The following is a 26,293-nucleotide window of genomic DNA, read 5'->3' on the forward strand; positions in this document are numbered from 1 at the left end:
TGCAAATGAAGTAATCTTTGACCAAAGCAAAGCTTATGGGAGAAATTATTTTTGATAACCTCTATTATTTGTCACTATATGATTCTCCTTAGAATATTTCATTATTTTTATTTTTAAATTGTTTAATAAACGTGTGACTGAAGAACACAACATTTTCTGGGTGACTCTAAACTTTTGAATTTTAGCATAGAGTACAGTAATTTTGCGATAATTGACAGTGGGAGTGTGATTTGCTCGTTTGTTTTGCTTCAGCCCTGATAGTTCTGCTTGATGATAATTAATAACATTCCATTAGGGATGCATTCATGCGAAGAATCTTGTGGCACCCTTGTGGCATTTGACAATGCTAGTGTGAAGATACTGGTTGCACATGTGACACAAAAGGTAACATAATGTGAGCTGGGAATACAAATTGCGTGAGGATGCCTTTATAATATAAAAACATTGACATTTTAAGTGTCGCAAATGGTAGCTCTATAATACTCTGATGCTGGTTTACTTATTCATTCATTTTCTGAACCGCCTTACAACTAAATTGGGTCAGCGTGGCCAGGACCATCGTGTCTCGCGGAGTCTTCTCGTCACGACAGGAAAAAAAAGTTTTCCGGGGAGCAAAGCATCCTACCTTACAACTAAATTGAGTGGGCGCGGTCAGCACCATTATGTCACGCCGAGTCTTCCCGTCACGACAGGGAAAGAAATTGTTTCGGGGAGCACCTGGAAACTCGCCTGTGGAAATTCTTCTGAAAATTACGTTTGTAAATGACGTGGAAAGGCGTTCTACCAGTGGTGTGCCGTCAGGGCCTTCAAGGCCTTCTCTGCTGGCTTAAGAAATATCTGAATCACAGACTGATGTTAATTATATTTTGTCCATAAATAATTCCAAATGGTCTGTTAGCTTCCTTTCATTGCTTTACCCCTGGTTGCACTGCTTCCAGATGTGTGTTTTCATATTGAAGGATTTAACCAATCACATTTCAGCCATTATCTGTTGCCAGGGTCAGAAATCTGCTTCAAGGCCTTCACAATCAGTCCTGCAGGCTCTGCTGCATTAAACAAGCATCGATAAGACTGTTGCTTTAACCAATCAGAATTCGATTTGGTGACACCAAGGCCTTCTCTGTGAGCCAGCCACAGCTTGCAAACTCCACCCACCATGGCCGATGGAGGAAAACAAATGGATTTGGTTGCAGATTTGCTTACAAAGCCATTTTCCAGATGGACTTTTCCAGAAAAAAATTGACATCATTAAGAAAGGGTGGTCAACTCCGAAGCTAGCAAGCCTGTTACAACCGGCAAAAGGGTTTGTCCGCCACTTTCAGTTCGCTAACTACGAGCGCTACCCCTGGCTCACGGGCTCCAAGGAACACTGCAAATTGTATTGCTGGGAGTGCTTGTTATTTGCCACCGATCGACATGGTGTTTGGAGCAACACTGGATTTGAAAATTTGACTTGTTGAACCAAAGCACTGCCGGACACTTACAAGCAACAGTGCTCTCAAAAACTTTTTTAGAAACCCAAGTGGAGTTACAGTTCAGCGAGCAAGTGCGCAGGGAAACGGAGCGCCACAACGAAAAGGTAAAGAAAAATAGGGAAATCTTAAAACGTTTGATAGACTGCATCATTTTTTGGGGCAAGCAGGAACTTTCATTTCGGGGACACGATGAAAGGCTACAGTAAGTGACAAAAGTTGCTAAGACATATGCAAAGCCTTTGTGACATCACACGCAAGCTCACTGTAAAATGTCGTCAGGTATTTACGGAACTATTCAAAGGTCTCGGCTGTCACACTTTTGTAGGATCTTTGGAAGATTTAATTTTACTATATAGCATTGCCTCTACTTACGAATGCTTCCACATACAAAATACTCAGGCTTTGATGGAAAACCATTTGTCCCAAGTTACGAAACATCAACCGAAATAAAAGATCCCCTTAAATGTAAAAACACTTACTATTTTCAGTATGTTTTTGGTTTAAATTGTTGTGCTAAAGTTGCTTTTCCTTTGGCTCTCCCAACACCTCCCTGACCTCCCAAATGCTAAAAGAAAGCTTCTGCTATAGAACCAAGGTGAGCCGTGACCGGACGTTTGGTCGCCGGACGTTTGGTTGCCGGACGTTTGGTCGCCCGGACCCAAACGTCCGGCGACCAAACATCCGGCGACCAAACGTCCGGCGACCAAACGTCCGAGTACCAAACAACAGTCTACGCATCAATCAAAGCCAACAATGGCCCTGAGCAGTTTCACTGAGCGGACGTGTGAGTGTATAAGAGTGTGTATGTACATGAGTTGTCCCCTTAGGAAGGGACGTCAGTCAGGGTCTTAACAAGTTCTCCAACAAAATACAATATAGGTCACATAAAAGTACGGGAAATTTGGAGCTTTTCTTTAGCCTAATAATTAATAGGGCATTAAGTATGACAAAATAATAATTTGCAGCAACATTTTTAAATGGTAATTATCAATAACCTCCCGGGCGACCAAACGTCCGGCAACCAAACATCCAGCGACCAAACGTCCAGCGACCAAACGTCCGGCGACCAAACGTCCGGCGACCAAACGTCCGAGTACCAATGTGTCAGGAGTGGCCCTTTTGGCCCTCCTGGGTTGCCGTCGACACGTACCGGCTGTAGCCAATCCATTGATTACTTTCGGTTCCTGTATTTAAGTAAGCGACGCGTCATCACACGTCGCCGGATCGTTCACTATCGTTCACTGCCGATGACCACCAGTGACTGTTGTTAGCGGTTGCTAGCGGTAGCTAGCAGTCGTTATTCTGTTGCCATTCTGTTGCCTCTGTCCGTATGCGCGCCGCATGCGGCCACGTTTGTTTTCCACGTTTTGGTTAATCCATTAAAGGACTCCTTATCACGCTAATGCCTCGTCCTCTCCTGCCTCCTGCATTTGGGTCGACCTACATCCACGGTCGCGTCACACGACGCGGCGCGACCGTAACAGATACCCCCGATCGCGCTGCGACGACCCAGCGACGCAGCGTGATCATAACACAATGTGAGGCAAATGCTAGATCCAGCCTAGGCTGTGTGCGAGTTAGCGACTCCAACGGGAGTTTGGCACCAGCCCAACTCGAAACGGCACGCTCCAGGTGCATGGTGTAGTTGCCACCGGAGGAGACCCACTTATCAAAAGCCCCCCTTCGTGGGCAATTTTTCATCTTTTTTCGGGACTATGGCTGATCAGCTCCGAACGCCCGTGAGTTCTTAATTTGTATGCCTTCGAACCTTGTTCGTCATGGAGTTGCTTCTTGATTTATTCTGAGTGTGAGTAACATAATTTTAAGTTATTAAATTGTGTTTATGTGCGTTTACGGACATTTCCTCAGCTGCCACTCGCAATTCCACCCCATGTCAGATGTCCATGCATTTCTTATTAATTTCAATAGTTTAAGATAGGTTTTTCCGATCTTTTTTTCTCTTTTTTTGCATACATTTACATACAATACAAAATTGGTATACAGACGCTCCCCTACTTACGAACATTCAACTTACGAACAACGGTACATACGAACATGTCTGCAAATTGCGTTTAAGTCCAAAAATGTTCGCAAGTCCAATTTTGTATTTCGCGCCTTTTTCGGAGTAGTACTTCTTTCCGCCGCTAATACCGACGCCTGGCGCTGTGAGAGCTCAGCTCACCCAGCATCTACCTTCTTTTTCGTTGCAATGCGGAAGTGCGTGAATGTATCTCCAGTGTGCAAAGAACCTTTTTCATTTGTATCATTAAATATCTCATGCATCCATTATTGAATATGATTGGTAAAAAGTGAAAGGCTTCTATTGAGGGAGTTGCAAGGAAGGGGCAAGCCATTTCATTTGAAACGAGTGGCAATAATAACGAAGCTTGATGCGCGTGAGAGTGGTGAGCGTTGCACATTTATGTACAACTTGAATCGTTCGACCGTCAGTACCATTTATAAACAGAAAGATCGAGCAGCAGGACCCAAATATTGAACGTTGCACAAAGTTTGCAAATCAATTGAATGATGCCATACAGTGCTACCGCGTCATTTATGATGAAAAGAAGAAAACTGTGCAATCGTCGTTAGATCGCTTCTTTCGGCCAGTTTCTAATACATAAATCTCTCTCTCTCTATACAGTACTGTACATATTCTCTCCATTTTATTAAAAAAAAATTTCAGTACAAACCAATGCATGTTACTTATACAAGCCTTAAACATACAAATGCACTTATATCAACCTTCAATATACTTATATAGGCCTTAAACATAAATTATAATACAAAATATAGCACTGAATCAACTTACAAACAAATTCAACTTATGAACAATCGCTCGGAACCTAACTCGTTCGTATGTAGGGGAGCATCTGTACTTTTATAAGTTATATAGCACTGAATCAACTTACAAACAAATTCAACTTATGAACAATCGCTCGGAACCTAACTCGTTCGTATGTAGGGGAGCATCTGTACTTTTATAAGTTTTAGAAATTAGGAAGTTTAGGGAGATCATTAACTCTAGAATGGTAACCCTCTATTTCAGGGGTTACCTTTCACGCTTCTGAAATTGAGGGTTACCATGGTTAACGTGGGAAAAAAATGGGTCCTAAGAAAGACGGTGCGATGAAGGGTACCCATTTTTTCCCCGGTAACCATGGTAACCCTCTATTTCAGAAACGTGAAAGGTAACCCCTGAAATAGAGGGTTACCATTCTAGGGTTAAGCATTATGGAATTAATTATGCTAATTCAATGTAAAATATGCCTTTACTTGTGAAAAATTCAAGTTATGAAACCGTTTTTGGAACCAATTGATTTCGTAAATAGTGGTACTACTGTATACACCTAGACTAAAAGATCAACAATACTTTTAGCAAAAGATTTTAAAGATCTATATCGAACGACATATGTTTCTACCTGTATCACCATATATGGTGAGGGAACATTATGAATTTATGAGAAGCGAATCTTACCTTTTGGAGAGTGGTACCTCCACATGATGCTTGCTTCTGGTCGGCCCATTGCTGAGCACATAAGATTGACATTGTTGCCTTCATTTACTGTGATGTCCTTCGATATATTTGCGATTCTGGCTGGAACTGAGAAGATAAATAGTACATCATGATTAATAAGTTGTACTATGCTTATGGTACTTGAACCAAGAGTATTCATCTTCCATACCGCCCATCCTCGAGAGGGTTATGGGGTTGCCGGAGCCTAACCCAGCTGTCTTCCGGCAAAAAGCAGACTACACCCTAGACTGGTCGCCAGTCAGTCGTACGGCACACAGAGAGAAAAATGGCCTTACGCACTCACAATCATACTGCCAACAGGGGGAATTGAGCCCACGCCTGCCCGCACCAAAGTCAGGCGAGTGACCCTCTACACCACGAGGTGGCTACAAAGAGTATTAAAAAACAATATTACGCGTGTCAGGGTTTTTATTTCATTTTGTTATACATTTGCCTGTGATGAAATATAAACTTGGCCTTGCTCAACCTAGTTATGTGCACATTATTATTATTATACTTGCTTCCCTTGAAGTATAAGCTTTGCTCCTGAAAGCTTTGCTCGGTTTAAACAAAGTGGAGCCAGGATGCATTGGAGTATTGGGAACCTGCCATCAACACTCCAAGAGTCTTACTTATAGAGCTGGGCGATAAAATGATAACAATAATTTTCGTGAAATAAATTTTGTCAAGCCACCCAATCCTGTAGTGGTTCTTCCGTCTGACTTTGGAACGGGCAGTCTGGGTTCGATTCCCACTCGGGGGCAGTGTGAGTGAGTGGTTGTCTGTCTCTCTGTGTGCCCTACGACTGACTAGCGACCACTCTAGGCCAGGCATGGGCAAACTATGGCCCGGGGGCCACATGCGGCCCGTTAAACGTTTTAATCCGGCCCGCCGAACTTGATAATATTAAATTAATTACTAATCTTGTTTTTTTTTTTATTTTCCCTGCAATTATAATGTTTTCCACTAGACGGCAGTGTAGATACATTGGCTTTTTTAAGGTGAGGCGTACTTTACCCTTTGACCCTTCTCGACCCATCAGCCCATCTTTAAAGATGAGGCGACAAAAGAAAAGGAAAGTGGACATAAAATGTCGAGTGTTCAATGCGGAGTGGACAACTGAATATTTTTTCACTGAACACCGATCATTGCTGTTTGCCAAATATGCCAAGAAACTGTGGCAGTTTTTGCAGAGTATTATATTAGCCGGCACTTTGCCACAAAGCATGCTATGCTAGCCAGTTGCCAACAAAAGAAAGGGAAGCTGCTGCTCCGAAGTTGGCAGCTAATGTAAAGGCTCAACAAAGTCAAACTGCCATTCAACAGTCAAGTACCAAGGTCAGTTTTATGCTTTCATTCAAAATAGCAAAGGGCAGCAAAACACTGTCTGACAGCAAGTTTTTAAAAGAATGTATGGTAGAGATAGCATGTATTTTGTGCCCGGAGACCAAAGACAAATTTGAGATAATCAGTTTATCACGGCGGACAGTGACTCGCCGTGTGGAACTAATCGATGAAGATATCAAGAGCATCTTAAACAAAAAGACAGTCATTCACATTGTACTCTTAAGACACTGTTCAGCTCTTCATTTTTATCTGAGGTATCAACGACACTTTTGAAATAACGGGAGTTTTTGACAATGGAGTCTCTGAAAGGACAAACACGGGGAGAGGAATTGATTGACCGGGTGTCTGCTGTCATCGAAAATCTGAAGCTCGGATTTCGACAAAATTGACAAGTCACTTGAGTTGGTGGCCTGTCTTTTGTCACAGGACCCCAAAACTGCTCCAGTGGAGTTGCAGCTCGAACTGATCGGACAATAACGGCCAAAATAGGCGATTAGAGATGCAGGACAACACCAAGGCAACCCACTAAAAGATCCAAGTGAATTCTCACTAGCATTTCTTTTTTTTTTAAATGCCTATTAAATACCTGTGCACAAAGAGCAGTCTTATTGAAAATATCCTTAACCCACTGTCGTCATTTGAGGACAGCCTGTAATTTTTTTTTATTTGATATCAAAGTGTTTCCCCTTTTTATGTAATGATCTGACAACACTGAAAAATCTAAAACTTGTTATCTTGGGTTAAAAAAGTTCAACCAACATTTATATATATATATATATATACACCTCTATTTGAGCGGCACCTCTATTTGAACGGCACCTCTAATAAAACAGCACTTTGGTGGAAGAATTGAAAAATAGAACGGCACCCTGTAATTGAACAGCACCTCTAATGGAACGTCACTATGGGAAAGTTTGAAAAATAGAGCGGCATGCCGGTGAAATAGTTTTTTCTCAACCTGAGAAGGTGGTCAGATGGCAAGCGCCTTCTTGCCTGGGATTCATACTGTTTTCACATTAGTGATGCCACCAAGAAGCAATTGAAGAAGCTCCATATTGATGTGGCCGTGATTCCAGGAGGCTGCAGCAAATTTTTACAGGCCCCCGAGGTCTACTGGAACGCCCCATTCAAGGCCAAAGTCCGACAGTTCTACGAGAAGAGCTACACCAAATTCGGCAACATTAGATTAGATTAGATAAACTTTATTCATCCCGTATTCGGGAAAATTCACTGTCCAGTAGCAATAGAGTGAGAATACAGACACAGGAAAATACATTTTTGGTAATAAATAAGTGAATAAATAAATAAGCATGTTGCATGAAATGTGTATATATGTACATATACAAATGTATATGTGTGTATGTATATATGTACATATACATATGTATGTGTGTGTATGTATATATGTACATATACATATGGATGCGTGTATGTATATATGTACATATACATATGTATATGTGTATGTATATATGTACATATACATGTGTATGTATATATATACGTACATATACATATGTATGTATGTGTGTATATATATATACACATATATATAGTATATATATATGTATGTATATATGTACATATACATGTGTATGTATGTATATATGTACATATACATATGTATGTGTATGTATATATATACACACACACATACGTACGTATATACATATGTATACTTACGGTTGGTCTTAACATTCAGACATTTCTTTTATTAAAGAGCCTGACAGCTGATGGGAGGAATGATCTGCGGAAGCGCTCCTTCCTACAATGAGGGTGCAGCAGTCTATTGCTGAAAGAGCTTCGGAGGGACTCCACAAACTCATGCAGGGGGTGGGAGGTGCTGTCCATGCTGGACATTCCTGGGCAGCATTCTCCTCTTTCCCACTTCCTCCACAGAGGACAGTCCAGAACAGACCTCCTGACCACCTTGTTCTGCTTTTCCTGTCCCTCTCCGTGCTCCCTCATCCCCAACAGACCACTGCATAAAACAGTGTAGATGCCACCACAGAGGAAACCCACGCAGGAGAACAGGCAAACTCCACAATGACCTAGATTTGAACACAGGACCTCAGAGCTGTGAGGTCGACGCGCTAACCACTCAAGCTGCTTGGGTAAATGGCCATATGTGAGGTAAATTTACACAGTTTCTTTTTGTGAGGCTGAAAATAGTCTGCTTGCCAAAAGTGATGATGTCTTCAGTTGATTAGTTTATTTATTTCATATTACACAGCAACGAAGGCACATTTACAAAAATAAAGATCCCTTTCAAAATTTCTGGAGGTTTTATTCTTTACTTTTCATAGTGTAAGGAGGGAGATGTCTTATCTTTATTGCACAACAGAACACAAATGCGTTTTAAAATCATCATATTTCATATTCTATTTTCTTATAAAGTAAGGTAACAGAGTTACTTTCATATGTGAATAAGGAGGAAAGTAATTTATTTATTTACAGAAGTTTCAAATTTTAAACAAAATAAGATGTGACTGGCATCGTGATAATTATTGATACCAACTTTTTTTTTTTTTTATCGTGATAACAATTTTTGTCATTTCGCCCCGTTCTACTTACTGACGTTTCAGTCCTCATCTGTTTTGACTATTGTACACAGGTAACAGGCTCAACTCACATGGACACACATAAATAAACACACCCAGATGTCTCACTTGCATTTTCCACCCCTCCCTTTGAGACATCGATCTAATCAGGGCCACCAAATGTAAAAAAGCAACAGAAAATATATATAAGGTCAGAATGCATTTGAGAAGCTGTCTCAACGGCTGTTCTACTTGCAAGTGAAAATCCAGGAGATTGTCTATTCCTCTTTGTTTGTGTGTGATTTTGGGAATGTCTAATGGCGAACCTGACAAAGAGGTTAAAAATACCATGATGGTTTGGGATTTAATTAGCACGACATGAGATGACAAATTCAGTAGCTTGTGTTACACCTGACAGACTACCTTCATTAGGATCATTAGCAAAATATACATTTGACAACTCTTCAAACAGTAATGAACTAAGATTTAATGTCTGCCAGTTATGCACGAGTTTCTATAGGAATTAACTTTTTATAAATAATCAACTTCATGTAATTCAGCTGGTTTTATTATATGTATGATGTAACAAATGTGCAACACACCATTCAATTAAGAAATGAAAATTAAGTAATAGCTGTCTCGTGGTGTAGAGGTTCACTCGCCTGACTACGGTGCGGGCAGGCTCGGGCACAATTCCCGCTGGTGGCGGTATGACTGAGAGTGTGGATGGTTGTTTGTCTCTTTGTGTGCCCTACGGCTAACTGGCGACTAGTCTAGGGTGAAGTATGCCTTTCACCCGAAGTCAGCTGGGCTAGGCTCCAGCAACCCCCGCAACAATTTCGAGGATGTGCAGTATGGAAGATGAATGAATAATGAAAAATTACGTAATGATAAAAAGTAAATCTCATCTCATCTCATTTTCTGAAACGCTTTATCCTCACTAGAGTCAAGGAGGGCAGGGGAGTCGTTGGCTGAGGCCTATCCTATCCCATCTGGATTCGGGCCAGAGGTGGGGGACACCCTGAATTGGTGGCCAGCCAATCGCAGGGCACAAGGAGACAAACAACCATTCACGCTCTCACTCATACCTAGGGGCAATTTAGAGTGTCCAATCAGCCTACTGTGCATGTCTTTGGAATCTGGGAGGAAACCAGAGTACCCGGAAAAAACCCACGCAGGCCCAGAGAGAACATGCAAACTCTACACAGGTGGACGGACCTTGATTTGAACCCAGTTCTCCCACTGTGAGGCCGATGCGCTAACCACTCATCCACCGGGCCGCACCTAAAAAGTAAATGATGCAATGATATATAACACTGCTCACAAAAATTAAAGGAGCACTTTAACAAAAGACATTAGATATATCAGATAGCAGTATGATGAGCGCTCAATTATGTACTTACCATTAAACCAGGGTGAAAGGAAGATGTGTTACGCTAGTCCATTTCTTAAAAAAAAACTTAATTTCTGTAAATCAATATGGTTTTCAGTATCTTGTGTGGCCCCTACAAGCTCGTCTGCATGCTTGATAACTTTGCAGCGTGCTCCTAATGAGACGACAGATGGTATCTTGTGGCATATTCCTCCCAGATCTGATTGAAGGCATCCCTGAGCTGTTTTACAGTTGAGGAGCAGCTTAGTGGAACCCAATAGACTGACACATAATGTCCCACAGATGTTCTATTCGGTTTGAGTCAGGGGATTGCTAGATTCCTAGTGGTTACCACTTGCTTGGTGTCCTTGGAAAAGGATATTGTTGCTGTTGTCTGAATTTCCCCTTCTTTCTTGGTATAAGGCACGGTATTCATTTATGCCACAATGGCCTGCTACGCCTTTAGCATATGAAGCAAGGTCACTTTTTCAGTCCCTGTCATCATGTCTCGTTTTTTCTTGGGCTCATTGGATGCCAGGACGCTTAGGAGGCATTTTCAACGGCGACTCAAAATCCGAACAAAACTGGAATGGGTTTGGCGTAGTCTTTCTCTAACTCACTGGCAACAAACCAGGAGAAGGCAAGATGTTGTCCTTCTAGGCCCTTTATATTATTTCGAGCATCATTCTTCTTCTGTGATGAAATATTCCTTCTTCAGGGCTAAGCGCCACACAATTCAGCGCTGAAAAAGATTGCGGTGCTCTGATTTTCGCCATTTTTATCCCGTTTTCCGCTTGCGAGTTTCAGCGAGAATTTTGACATTTTTTGGAACTTTTTTATTAACACTTAATATAAAAACTGTGATGTACTGAAGTTGCAAATGTTGAAGGCGTGAAGTGTTGAAGGAAGACAGTAATTTATTTCATGCCAGGCCCAATAAAAAAGTGTTATTTTAATTTTGTGAGCAGTATCTTGATTTGAATTGAATTGAATTTGTTTGAATTGAATCGAATCAAATTGAATTGAATGCTTTTATTGTCAGTATAAAAGTATGATTTAAAGCTTTCACCATAAAGTGTACAAATGACATTAACAAACAAACAGACAAAGAAATAATCAATACATAAGTAATAACTAAATATATATCATGAAAATAAATAAATAAGTAGTCCAAGTGAGATCAGCAGAGCGGAGCGACCTTGTTCCGTCTGAAGTCCAGGATGAATTTCCATGGTTTTGGAGACATTCAAGTTGTTGAGAACGGCCCATTCGCTGATTCTATGGACTCAACAACAAACAAACACCTAGATAATATATAGTAATGATAAATAAATAATCAATAAATAAGTAATAGAAGGGCCTGTTCTAGTGAAAGGTTGAAAATGTCTGTGAATGCTGGTGTTAGTTGATCAGCACATGCCTTAAGTACTTTTCTTGGTATTCCATCCAGTCCTGTGGCCTTCCTGGGATGGACTGCACGGAGCACCTGTCTGACATCCACTATCTCCACAGTGTGTGGGGTTCAGCGTTTTCCCGAGCTTGGTGTTGGTTGTACTGGAGGTTGAGGTGGTGACTGGGTGGTGGGCTTGGGACTAAAAGCGGGCCAAAATGTTGCTTAGCATCTCTTCCAGTGCCACGTCTGAGTCCCCAGGATTCACAGCTCGACCCTTGTAGTTAGTGAGGGTCCGTATGCTCTCCCACATCGTTCGGGCGGGGGTCGAGGCGAAAGAGAGCGCTACAGCTTGGTAGACTTTCTTCTTTCGGGATCAAGTGTTTCATCCAGGAAGAGATCTGATTTAGACGGCTGAGAATGTCTATGCTACCGTCAGACTTGGGATTACATGCTAGAACTTGCTTAATTTATGGGTCTCCAATGAGCAGATCAGTCATGATGTTGGGTTCAGGATTCACTTCTCTCTCTCTCAGAAATCTAGGTTCTTGACGCCAGTTTGCCGAAAAGAGTTGTGCTGTTGAAGCCTTTTGAGGATTATCTATTGGATTGTCTGCTATATTGACGTAATGCCGTTGGGCGGGATCTGCAGTTTATCAGATGAACTGGACACTGTTTGTAACGAAGACATGAAATATATGTGCTTTGTTCGAAATGTAATCTACTACAACTTGCGAATCTCTTCAGAAATATTTTCCGTCAATCTTTATTTCCGGCTCACGGTTTAACAAGATGCTCTAGTCTAAGAATACTTGCAATGACTTATATACTTACTATGAATAGATTGGTGAGACCTCGTGGTCATTTTTTTAACCTATGGTAAGAATGAACAAGCACCGTAGCTTTTGTAGCTGGCATTGGGAAAGTGTTGCAGTTCTGTTCTACTGATGGTTCCGAAATTCTGTGCGTGATAGCATTGTGGGATTACGACTTCTTGGAGCTTCTCGAGGCTAAATTTCCACCCCTTCCACCATGGTCTCAGGTCATTTGGCAATTGGTCATCTCAGTCAGATCCTCAACAGCAAAACTGTTATAAGATACAGTTTCAGTTTCAACTGAGGGTGAGGATCAGTCATTAGAGTAGTGTTCGGAGAGACACCACAGAACTTGGCTGTACAATCAAAGACAACCCTCAACTTGTCAGGATTTTGAGATACTAGATACTGTGGTGTGGGAGGTTCCTTAAAATCTCTCTTTCCGTGGGTGTAGGTGTTAAATCTGCATCGCCTCCTTCCATTGAGGGTTGTATAGTGGTTGTAGAAGTGGAGGGTTGACTGTAACTTCCTCTGTCAACACTACAGTGGCAAGCCTCTTGTTATTTGGAAGGGGTGGCACAATCCAATTCTTAAAAGGTAGAGGCATCTGCTGGTTTCTATCCTTCTGTCTAATGGTCTTGCTAAGGAACTGAATGAAGTTAATATTTTCTTGCGACACATACTTCCTGTCACATTATGTTGGGATTTTGGTGGTGTGTGTGTCTTCCTTGTGTGTATTGTGGAATATTGAGGTGCCTGTTAGTCTAGATAACACCTACTGTGGCAGATAGCAACATGTGTTCATGAGCCAGGGTCAGGCTGGCCTTAAAGATATCAGACATTGCTGAAACGATGACAAAGGAGCGGAGATGTCCTTCACTTTCTCACTATACTGTGCTCAGGCGTCACAGGCAATTGCGAAGGACGGCGGATGTCCTTCACTTTAAAAGACGCTTGAGTTTTTCAATAAAGTAGGTCTTGCTTCCTGACTGCTACCAGAGTGTGTTGTGCATTTTTCCACTCCAACAATTGGTCTTGTCGGCAGGATGCCAAAAGGTAAGGCATCGCATACTGGTTACTCACCGCGCACCCTATTGCAAAACCCACGGCTGGAAAAAAGGTAAGATTTCTTACCATTTGATTGGCCATACAGTGTATGTGAGTGGCTGGTATTGATGCTGTGGTTCTGAACCTCCCAGGCAAAAAAGGACCTCTGAATTGAAAAAAGGTAGGAGGCGAGACCTCACTCGCACGAAGACCAAAAGTCTACGTGTGTTTTGTATGAAAAAGGACTCGAGTTAAAGCTGTTAAACAGCTGATTGGAATTTGATTGGAAGGAAGGATAAAGAGGGCAGTTTACCCGTGGCCGTTATTCCAAGCTGTTTGTCTCATGGAAGAAATTTGAGTGCTTTTCGGCCTGGAAGATAATACAAGTCTGAACTGGTTAGATGAGGCCAGCGGCCGCAAGTTAATTGCAACCTCTGTTTGAACGATATTTTGGGTTTAGCGCGCCGGTAGAATAGAAGGTGCGACCTCCGAAAAACGCATCAGGAGGAAACACACTATCAATCCTGGTCTGCGCCTAATAATTTGTGGGTTCAGTGAACCCGCCTATGAGCGAGCATTCAAGCCAGTGTTGTGTTTGAGATAAATGTTATGCGGCCGATATGAGAACAGACAAAAATAATAAATATATCTATTAAAATATAACAATACTCGAATAAGAGTTTAAGCCAAACGCGTGGGAGAGTGCATGTGTGTGTCTTTGCTAGCTGAGAGGCAAAGAAGAATTAAGGTGTGAAACGTGCTGTAAAACGTATGATATGATTTGTTCGCATCCCGCAATGTAAGAGAGGTTGGCTAACTCGTTTTGCCATTGTTTGTTTGCATCGCGCAATGTAAGATAGGCTGCGGCAGTTTGTGTGAGCTATAAAAACATCTTGTTTGCACAAACTTAAACCTGCAAATGTCTAACCATATTAGCCCAAAGTTTGTTTGCATAAACTCTGTCCTACATCGCTGTCATAGAAACTTCACTCTGTTTTTCTATATAAAAAATGACCCACTGTTCATTCGGAGAGAGAGTTGCAAGGACAACAGACTGTGAGCGTCTTCGCAGCTATTTGAGCTCTATCCCCATCCTGCAGTCTGGTAATAAACCTATTTCTTATTAAATTGATCTTACTCTTTCTTAACCTGTTCCTGAAAATGTATTTCAGATCTATCATACTTTGGTGCCGAAACCCGGGACCCAACATGCCAACAATTGCCGGAGCGACGGCGGGGCACGACGAAGGGCAAAATAACAGACTGTTGACAGCATCCTCAATTGAAAGGGTCAACCCGACGGACGTTCCCTCGCCGCTCCGGTGATCTGGTGACGGGTCCCTCTGAACCAGGGTAGGTTTGGAACGAGAAAGATCGTGAGTTCACCATTTCATTTCTGTCTCTGTGAAGTGTGATAATTTAAACGAGTATTATCACTGTGGTAGTGTTGAGTCAGGGACCCCACTGAGAGTGTTGAGTCAGGGACTCCACTGTTAGGGTTGAGTCAGGGACTCCACTGAGAGTGTTGAGTCAGGGACTCCGCTAAGAAAATAGAGTCAGGGACTGCGCTAAGAATAGTCAGGGACTCCGCTAAGAATAAGTCAGGGACTTGTAGTTTTGGTGTATTCAGATATATTGGGTGAATCATGAAGTATTGAGATCAATTTCGGTAAACTTAGAATAGAATTGTTGTTGAAACTATTAAGTAAGTGATTAATATGGGTCGGAAAGCGACAAGGGAGATGGGTTTGTTGCCAGACTGCAGAATGGAGATCGGCGCGTTGGTGATGTGGGGTATGTGCGGATGCGTAGTGTGGGGAGTTGCCTGTGTCTGCCGCGATGGGAGGAGAGGCATGGTTTCTGTCCCAGTTTGAAGGATGTGGAAGGTTTGATGAAGGATATGAAAGGTTTGATGAACGTAGAAAGGGAATTGTTGAAGAAAATATTTTAGTAAATGAATAGAAAAGAGTTTTGTAAGCATGAAGAAAATATTTTAGTAAATGAATAGAAAAGAGTTTTGTAAGCATGAAGAAAAGATTATTGCAAGTGCATAGAAAATAAAGTGTGGGGAAAGCAGCTGAAGGTGTGCGAAGAGATTGAGGCAGAGAGAGAGAGAGAAAGAGAGTGACAGAGTGAGATTGAGGGGAAAAAAGGAAAGACATTGCACGAAGACATTTCCTGTTTTGTCCTGAGACTGGTTGAACACTAAATTCCCCTTATTATGCGTGTGAAGGTGAATGGTTGTCTGTATTTTTGTGTTTTTGATTGGCTGGCCACCAAGATATAATCATTCGGTTAGATATCAAGATGGAAAAGGATTTAGAAATTTTGAATCGATTTCTGAAATCGCCAATAAGCCCTTTTTCAGGGATGGCGGTGACAAATTATGGAAAAAACATTTCGTCAAATGATTTTTTTTAATGAAAATGCAGCAGCAATACTCCATATGTGAAACTTGACTGGAGGAACAAATAACCTACTCTGCAAAATGGGGAATTTGGGGGCACTGAAAAAGAAAAAGAAAGAAAAAAAAAATTTAAGGAAACGCATTGAATTATGGTTAGCAGGAGACTGTGCTTCTCAACAGGAAACGGACCAACGGTGGTGCCAGGAGCCTGGTTGCTCAACCTACAGTATAAAGAAGAAGCACTACCAATGACATAAAGTGGGAATGTCCATACCAAGTGTTGCTCACCAACCAGCAGACATGAAAATAGCCGAGAGGGGATGTGGATCCACCTTTTAAACTGTAAGAAGGTTCTCTCAGTTGAAACGTTTGAGACAGGTGAGATAATCTTTCTGACGTAATAAAACGAAACGGCAACCACTCCAATATTGATTGGAAAATTATTGCTCATCGAGCAATGCCATAAACCATAAGGAACTATTTTATATAGGTTTTATTGTCTCCCAAAAAATGTGAAAGCGTTTCAATTGAGACTAAACCTTCTTACAAAAGGTTAAAATAAACGACCAGAAAAAGAGAAACTACAATGGGAAACAGAAGGAGCCACTCAACACAACGGCCTCTATGCAAACAAGCCATGCGTTCCACGATCATTGTTTGAAGTGATTGCCAAATTGAGGCATGGGAGGAACCATGTCTCAACAGGAGGGATAGTACTGTCCCAGAGGTCTCCAAACCTACTTTAATTTTTTTTTGCAGAAACTGTCTCACCTGCTGTAGACACAACTCTCAAGGCAATGAACGACCCAAGCGCGGAACAAGGCAGACAGGGACATATCCGTTCGAGGTTCTGAACATGGATTTGATCGAGCTGAACCAAGGTGGCATATACAGGTACTGTCTGGTGGTCATTGACCAAGTGGGTTGAGATATGCCCATGCAAGAAAGCGGACGCCAGGGCAGTGGCAAAAGCCATATGCAAAAGGATCATTCCAAGCCATGGAATACCACGAGTCATTTGGAGTGATGGTGGTGCTCGCTTCATGAGCCGCGTGATGCAAGCTATGGGACGGCATCTTGGAATTGACCTGAGGTATCATTGCGCCTGCCGCCCCCAAAGTGCTGGACTCGTTGAAAGAACCAATGGAATAGTATTATTGTCCAGGGCCGCCTTGCTCTTGACGTAGTGGCCACCCAGCGGGGAGGTGTGTGCCGTGGTGGACTCGTGCTGCGCCTCCATCCCTGCCGGCGCATACTGCTCGGTCCATGATGCCCTGCAGGCTATGAGGAACATGCAGAGTGCTGTAACCGGAGATCCGGTTCCACAGCGAGGATGGCTTGACTGGTTACTCTCGGGCTTATGGACACAGACCCTTTTGAAAGCCCTAGTACCATTCGTAACTGTTATTGCTCTCGTGCTTGTTATCCTAACCTGTTGTTTACCCTGCTTCTCAGCTTTCAACAAACGTACTAACATTAATGCCACAGTCGAACGTACCATGATTGTGTAAACCCAGCTAATGCTAACTCGTATACACATGCAACAACCCATATCCCAATCTGACCCTGATGTTGTGCTACTGTCTGACACTGATTAATGTCTTTCCTATTCTGAGACACCAGGCGATCGTCCCAAGCGGGGACACTTCGAAGTAATTTGTGAAGAATTTCGTTCAAAAGTTGCGTCGGTAACGAATGAAGTTTCAATGTCTTTATAGTCACAGCAGGAGGGAATTGTGGGATAGAATGGTCAACTGGCTTAATAATTGTTTGTTCATGTCGCACCATGTGGCCAAACTTGCTTTACAATAGTTTGTTAAGATCGTGGAATGTAAGATAGGCTAGCTAACTTGGTTTGCAATTGTTTGTTCGCATTGCGCAATGTAAGAGAAGTTGGCCAACTCGGTTTGCAATTGTTTGTTTGCATTGCGCCATGTGGCCAAACTCGGTTTGCAATTGTTTGTTCGCATCGCACAATGTAAGATAGGCTGCGGCAGTTTGTGAACTATAAAAACATCTTGTTTGCACAAACTCAAACCTGCAAATATCTAACCATATTAGCCCAAAGCTTGTTTGCATAAACTCTGTCCTACATCGCTGTCATAGAAAATTTACCCGGTTTTCCTATATAAAGACTGACCCACTGTTCATTCGGAGAGAGTTGCAAGGACAACAGACTGTGAGCAGTTCACAGCTGTTTGAGGTCTCTCCCCATCCTGCAGTCTGGTAATAAACCTATTTCCTATTAAATTGATCTCACTCTTTCTTAACCTGTTCCTGAAGTTGTAGTACAGATCTATCAGGTAGTTATAAAGAGACAAAAAGAAAACTGGGGGTTTTAATAGGGAAAAGAGTCAGACATAACTTATTCTGGTTGTCTGAATTGGCTCTCCTCAAATTTGTATGTGACAGTCCTGTGTCTTCATGTTTTTTATTATTGTTTTTTTCCCTCTCCTTTTTCTGTGTTCTCAGAGCTGTGATCTAATGTGTATGTGATGTGTATTTTTCGTTGCTATCAAACTGGGCCGGGAGTCTGTCCTGCTATCATTATTGTTGTTGTTTCTCTTTTATCATGCTTAAGTCTGTGCATTATGAGAAAAGTATAAAAATTACTAGACAAAGGAGTGAAATGTATGACGGAAGTACATAATTCTTTACAAATGTATCTAATTGCGGAAACTCTTTTTAACTGTGAATATTGTTTATATTGGCATTACGTCAGATAAACCGACACAATGTGTTGTGTGAGTTGGGTTAGATTATTTCTAAGCGAGTGTGTCCAAGCATCGGATTAGTTGGCGTCTAGTGGAATAGTGTTGTGAATTATATTTTAAATGTGTCTGTATGTTAATTCAGTAGGGTGATCATCTGGTTTGAAGGTGTCAGCACGAATTTAGTAGAGATTGTCTGTGGAAGTGAAACATGTGGGTGTCAAGAAGAAGAAAGCAGTCTTTAGGCAATTCTCAAAAAAAACATTGGCGGATCATGAAACGGCATCATCTGGCGATCAGAGTGAGGACAACCGTGGCGCAGCAACTCCCGGCGGACTACATTGACAAGCTAGCCGCTTTCCGCACCTACTGCTCCAAGCTGATTGCCGACAAACTTATACAGCCAAACCACATTACCACCATGGACGAGGTCCCGCTGACTTTCGACATCCCGATGAACCACACTGTCGAAAGAAAGGGGACCAGCACGGTGGTGATACGAACAACGGGGCACGAGAAGTCGGCTTTTACTGTCGTTCTTGCTTGCCATGCTAATGGGCAGAAGCTACCACCAATGGTGATCTTCAAGCGAAAGACTCTGCCTAAAGAAAAGTTTCCAGCCGGCGTCATCGTGAAGGTGAATCCAAAAGGCTGGATGGATGAGGAGAAAATGCGAGAATGGTTACGTGACATTTATGTCAAGCGACCAGATGGATTTCTTCACAGCTCGCCGTCTGTTTTGATTTACGACTCCATGCGTGCTCATCTCACAGCAACAGTTAAACACCAGATCATGCAAATGAACTCAGAGCTTGCTGTCATTCCCGGAGGCTTGACCAAAGAATTACAGCCGCTGGACATCGGCATCAACCGGGCTTTCAAATCAAAGTTACGAGCGGCGTGGGAGCAGTGGATGATCGCTGGCGAACACAGCTTCACGAAAAGTGGCAGGGAGCGCCGGGCTTCTTACGCTACGATTTGTCAATGGATCGTTGCCGCCTGGGCGAACGTGTCTGCTTGCACGGTTGTTCGAGCTTTTGCCAAAGCCGGCATAATTTCTAAGGAGCCACATGGAAATGACGGTGACTCTGATAACGAAGAGAGGGGGGGACCCGGCTATTTGGAAGGCTCGTTCGGGCAATTGTTTAATTCTGACACAGAAGATGAGGAGTTTGAGGGATTTGAAGGTGATGATGACTTGAGTAAATTGTAAAATGTCCAAATAAAGCACTACCGAACTCAGTTTTGCTTCCGTTTCCTTTTTAAAGCGTGTTTTTAGCGTGTGGGTGTAGCGCCCAAGAACTATATTTCCCAGCAGTCACTGCGCACCGGAACCCGGAAATAAGGTGCTTCCGGTAGCCAGCGCTATCTCGTTTCGATCTTAATCCATATGAAATATATAATATATATGCGCCTAATGAAATGGTGCGTGCTTTGTGTGTCTAAAATACAGAAATAGCACTCGTTACTGACACTGCGGCATAAGAAACGATGCGCCAAATAGGCGTGAAAATACGGTAAATTGTTTTCTAAAAATAAAATTTATTGGAAGGAATTGTTCGATCGGTGCTCCACATAATCCCCAGGGCAATACATGACCAAGGCGTGGTCAATCCCCCAAAAATATATCCATTTGAAAGACTCCATATGGATATTAGCAAATTAAATGACAGCGAGAAGTGTTGTCTATTTATTATAGATGTTTTTTAAATGGGTCGAAATTTCCGACAAATTCTATTGGGTAGACCAGGGGTCGGGAACCTTTTTGACTGAGAGAGCCATAAACAATTCATATTTTCTAATGTTATTTCTTGAGAGCCATTCTCAGAATTGAAAAGTAAAAATACATGGTGTGTTTTTTTTCATTTCACCACTTTTAAAGTACAAAAAGTCTCAGAATTCTTTTGACAACATTGTTATGCTGTTGCTAATAAATCAGTATCAATGATATCATGCATGCAGAAGAATGATAAAAAACAAAATTATGATTAAAGTGGTGGTAGAGGTAGTGTCAACGCCACAGTGACGCTCATTTTAGTGCGTTCGGGACTCAGCTCTCTCACCAGTGATTTCCATATTTTACCTCACAGGTTAGTGGAGAGCCATACGCACCTATGGAAAGAGCCACATATGGCTCCCGAGCCATGGGTTCCCTACCCCTGGGGTAGACTATACAAATTGCCATTATTCACGACGCAACGGGAATTAGACGATAGAGGAAATACAACAAAAGTAATGGTCTACTATCATGAATTTGAGAAATTAAACTTGCTACATTAAAAGGTTATAATCGAGTTAATAATATAAAGAATTTATCGCTGAATGACTTAGAAAATTAATAGCTCTAACTTAATACACTTGGGGATGCAACAAGTTAGATGTTTAGAAACTGGTATAATTGTTTCAATCAGATAAGGTAAATATTTAGACTTGAAGAAATAATGTAAGAAGAGTTTTCCAGCCTGTGTAGTGTGAAAATATAGTCAACTAATTTGCTGACTCACTAATTTAAAATATAGGAATAAATGTGACCTGATATCGGGGTACTTTGACAAAAGCCCAATAGTCTATTATCAAAATTATTATGAATTCATATTAATGTATTAAGCACTAATACATTTGAATGTATTTGGACGAAAAAGGGAAAAATGTTTTAATGGAATAAGAGCCTTGTTTTTCATCCCACAACGCTCTGCCATGCAAATTGAGTCTTTGCCTGGGTCATAAATGGCCAGAATTTGGCTTGAGTGGATGAGTTGCTGTAGATTTTAAAGTTCAAATTGGTTATTGAATTTAATTCATTGCCCACAACCATATTTGGTTAGATCTATCATTTGGGAAAAGAGGATTAATATCCTTAAAGACAAGTAGGCTTTTTGTGTTGTTGATAATGACGACAGGGCCTATGTCCGATTATTATTATTATTATTATTAAAGTGTAATTTTGGAAAATGTGATGACTAAATCAGTCTTGCAAATTCAATGGTGATAAAAAGAGAAGAGTCATTTGCTAAGATTTAAAAATCTAGGAGGAAAATTAATAAGTTAATGAGTTTGAATTTGAATTTTTGGAAGAGTATCCCCCATGTTTCATCATACCATGGAAGATAAACCATAGAAAAATTTAATGTATAAATCAACAAAGAGGGAAAAAAATTGTGAACGTAAACAGTTGCTTTTATTATGCTAAATTGGACTTAACTATTGTAGGAAGTGGTGACATTTGGAGATTTTGAATGCTTTTTGTTCAGGTTTAATGAGTGGAGTTTACAATGAGCTACAGCTGTATGGCGTAACGCAAATATTTTGTTAATGAATAATAACTTCTAAGGAACAATTTGACCATGAATATTAAGTATTGTTTCAATCATGTTTGTCACGATTTTCAAGTCAAACGTTTATAGAGACAGCTTTCTGGGGACTAAGTTGAATTTTGTTTTATTTGATGTTTTTCAGAATTCCGATTAGTGAAGTCGGCTACCTTCAGTTAATTTCTTACCTTTTTTTCCTTGTTTGCATCTTTTGAACTTAACCAGAACTAACTTTGGAGGACTTTTACATTTATCCAAATTGATTTTATATGCATGTAACTCTGAAATTAACTGTAAATTGTTTTTGTAATTGTTTTCATCTTTTGATGTTGAAGTGGATAATTGATAGAAATTTTATTAGATTTTTATTTTTTAACTATTGGAAAAACATTGATTAAGAAAGGTTTATAGGTGATGATAAACAAACTACAAAGACAATGTAAAGTTAAAATCTTACAAAAGCTACGAGAGTGGGGTATTTTTAATGTGTAACGCGATGCTTATTATTGAATGAATTTGGAGTCCTTGATTATTATGCATTTTAAAGTTACGTGGTTTAATTGCTGCAAGGGTGCAGTTATATAGTGTTATGAATTATTTGCTATAAAAATTAACTTAAAGATTTGTGTTATTTCAAAAGATATTTTCCCACCAGAATATAGGATGCTTCATGCTTGCAGATAAAAGTGATTGCTTCTGGGCAAAGTCTTTACAACATTGTGTGGAAAAACAGCAGGTAGCAATGGGTATTTGGTGTATAAAAAAATTAACTGTGTTCTGGCAGTTGTGAAGCTTTTACTAATTTGATCATTCCTGGCCTGTCTGGACATCCTGTTCCTTTAGTTGAAAGAAAGTTAAGGCCGAGGGCGGAGACGACGATGATGACTCTGGGGGCGATCACCCTTCAGGCTCCCTGGTCGATGCTTCTGGCAGTATCGCCTCAGTGTTCGGTGAGTCGCTCTACCACCTTGCTCTGACCTCTGCATGGATTGTCCAGGGCAAGACACAGCGCTACTGCCTAGCGGACCTGACTGGGCGACCTCTCGACGGGCCAGCTCGCCGCTTCCTTGCGGGCCGGTCTGGACGACCTCCTGAAGGGCCTGCTCGTCGCTTCCTTGCGGGCCGGTCTGGACGACCTCCTGAAGGGCCTGCTCATCGCTTCCTGTCGGGTCGGGTCTAAAATGTCAATTATTACTTCGGGTTCAGGTCGGGCATATTGTTCCAGTTCAGGTGTTTGTGTTTTTTTTAATATCTGACAGTGGTGGTGCGTTTGGCTTTCTGTCCAGTACTTTCAAAGCTGGCTTATAAATGGTTTCATTTGGTTTTAGCGTTGTTTTACAGGCCGATGACCAACTTGTTAGGCAGTAAGTCATGTGTGATATGATCATTGTGTCAAAATATAATTTTGTTGACTCAGGTGTTAGATTGTTTATAATTAACCTAAAATTGAACAAATTGAATTTAATTTTATTTAGTTAGTGTTTTCATCTGTCGTTTAACACTGGAAAACCCAAGGTTTTTTGGCCTCCGCTTTAACTCTGTAGCTCATAGAAATGTACCTATTTGCATTTTCACACCTCTGTTGGCTGTGAATGGCATCACTTCAAATGTAAATGTACCCTGTAGCTGAGTAATCAGCAGAGGGAAGGGAAGTTATTTTCTCATGTTGGAAAAGCCTTCACACACACAAAACACAATTTCTCAATTTTTAATACACATCTAATCAAAACTGTTATAAATCAAAAATAAGTATTTTATTATCATTAGGTAAAAGGAATATAAAAAAACGTTTATATTATGTTACGGGTCAATATGACCCTTTTCAGTTTTTGTGTTCCTAAAAGTACTGGTTATTTATTTTTTATTTTTCCTCATGAAAATGTGTGACTTTTCCTCATCTTGGGTGAAGACCAGGTGTGTGAAATTTGGCCATCTGCCAATTAGCATAACAAGAGTTTCTGCTCAGCAGAAGGAAAGGCTTGGGGGCTACTGCATTTGAATAACCAAAGGAATGTTCACACCCCAGGTTTCGGTCGAACGGCCGGTCCTTGGTATTTCTAGGTGGAACACCCAAATTTCTGGCCGATGGTAGTTCTAGTTCTAGTGTTAAAGGCTAGTTGAGAGTCAAGAGTGATTCCTAGGTATTTAAATCCTTAGACTACATTGATTGTTTTTCCTTGGACAAAAACTTTGGGGTCCCTGTTATTTGTTGCTCTTTTTGAGAAGTATATACAGACAGTCTTAGATATGTTTAAGTGTAGTTTTAAGTCAGTTATTCACGCCCGTCATTGCATCTGTGAGTTCCTGTGCAGCATGTTTTTTGTCTTTCGTGTGGACATATAGGACGGCATCATCGGCATACATTTGGCAGGTGACAATTGAAGGACAACAGCTTGGCAGATAATTTATGTAAAGACTGCAGGTCAGTTGGGATAGGCTCCAGTACCCCCCATGATCCTTGTGAGGAGATGAAGATCATGATGTTCTCCTTACGAGTGACCAGATGAGATAGGATTAGGAATGGGAGGATACGAGCGAATGTGAAGGTTATGCGTTCATGAGACAAGGTCAGAGAGACCAGACTATGTTGGTTTGGGCATTTCCAAAGGAGAGATCGGAACAATATCGGTAAAGGAGTTGTGAGGGTAAAAAAGCAAGGAATAGGGCTAGAGGTTGCCTTAGGAAGATACATTGACGTAGTGAGGGAAGACATGAAAATGGTGGTCTACGGCAGAATGACACAAAGGACAGGGTGAAATGGAAATACGTACCGTATTTTCACACCTATAGGGCGCACTTAAAAGTCTAAAATTTTCTCTAAAATGGTGGATGTGCCCAATCGGTCGGTGCGCCTTGTCTGTGCACTAAATTAAAATTTTGTATGGCCCTGACCGCTTGAGTGACTGGTTTTATTTCTTGCCGGCATTACGGTAAATCCACTCAAAACATCCCAGGGGAGTGGCAAGGCATCTGACTTCTGTGTGCTCACAGCGCTTTTAACCCACAAAAACACTCTCAATACAGACGCTCCCCTACTTACGAACATTCAACTTACGAACAACGGTACATACGAACATGTCTGCAAATTGCGTTTAAGTCCAAAAATGTTCGCAAGTCCAATTTTGTATTTCGCGCCTTTTTCGGAGTAGTACTTCTTTCCGCCGCTAATACCGACGCCTGGCGCTGTGAGAGCTCAGCTCACCCAGCATCTACCTTCTTCTTCGTTGCAATGCGGAAGTGCGTGAATGTATCTCCAGTGTGCAAAGAACCTTTTTCATTTGTATCATTAAATATCTCATGCATCCAATATTGAATATGGTTGGTAAAAAGCTAAAGGCTTCTATTGAGGGAGTTGCAAGGAAGAGGCAAGCCATTTCATTTTAAACGAGTGGCAATAATAACGAAGCTTGATGCGCATGAGAGTGGTGAGCGTTTCACGGGCATACAACTTGTCAGTACCATTTCTAAACAGAAAGAACGAGCAGCAGGACCCAAATATTGAACGTTGCACAAAGTTTGCAAATCAATTGAATGATGCCATACAGTGCTACCGCATCATTTATGATGAAAAAAAGAAGAAAACTGTGCAATCATCATTAGGTCGCTTCTTTTGGCCAGTTTCTAATACATAAATCTCTCTCTCTCTACAGTACTGTACATATTCTCTCCATTTTATTAATTTTTTTTTTCAGTACAAACCAATGCGTGTTACTTATACAAGCCTTAAACATACAAATGCACTTATATAAACCTTCAATATACTTATATCGGCCTTAAACATAAATTATAATACAAAATATAGCACTGAATCAACTTACAAACAAATTCAACTTATGAACAATCGCTCGGAACCAATTGCGTTCGTAAGTAGGGGAGCGTCTGTACTCAAAGAAACAGCATATTAGAGCTATACAGAGGAAATGCCTGACGTGAATGACAACAGAATGCGGGTGTGAAAGCTTGGAAAATGGACTGAAGCCATGGATCGAACACAATTTAACAGCTTTGCTAACGGATTGGTAATGGATTGCTAACGGATGGCCAACATAGTAGTTTGGGCAGGCAGCGTTGCAAGCTTTCAGGAAGGCAAAAATTACTGACTCGATTAATGACGACTTTGGTGAGATGCCCACCTGTTCAACATGAGTTATTATGCTATTGCTGTGTCACAAAAATACTAATACTTTAACCTTGTTTATTCATGTTAGGAGTGAATGGAGTTGTCAGAAAGCTGATTTGTAAAATTTTGTTGACATTCCCTTTAGCGCAGCACCATCTAGTGGTAATGCGGAGCGGTGCACCTTTAAAAGCAGTGCGTCCTGTGTTTGTGTCAAATACAGAAATAGCACTCGTTACTGACA

At 41.3% G+C, this 26,293-nt stretch overlaps 1 protein-coding gene across 7 annotated transcripts in view; it reads right to left on the reverse strand.

Annotated features, from left to right (window-relative positions):
- Window positions 1-26,293, reverse strand: part of opcml (opioid binding protein/cell adhesion molecule-like) — a 141,483-nt gene that overhangs the window by 91,820 nt on the left and 23,370 nt on the right. For all 7 annotated transcript variants that reach the window (XR_013298039.1, XR_013298038.1, XR_013298036.1 and 4 more), the window contains exon 3: window positions 4,954-5,079. Coding sequence is in view for 4 of the 7 variants with exons in the window: in XM_077591754.1 (XP_077447880.1) it covers window positions 4,954-5,079 (126 nt within the window). In the remaining 3 variants the exon portion in view is untranslated. The remainder of the gene's footprint in view (window positions 1-4,953; window positions 5,080-26,293) is intronic.

Source organism: Stigmatopora argus, chromosome 22, assembly GCF_051989625.1.
Source record: "Stigmatopora argus isolate UIUO_Sarg chromosome 22, RoL_Sarg_1.0, whole genome shotgun sequence".
NCBI lineage: Eukaryota > Metazoa > Chordata > Actinopteri > Syngnathiformes > Syngnathidae > Stigmatopora > Stigmatopora argus.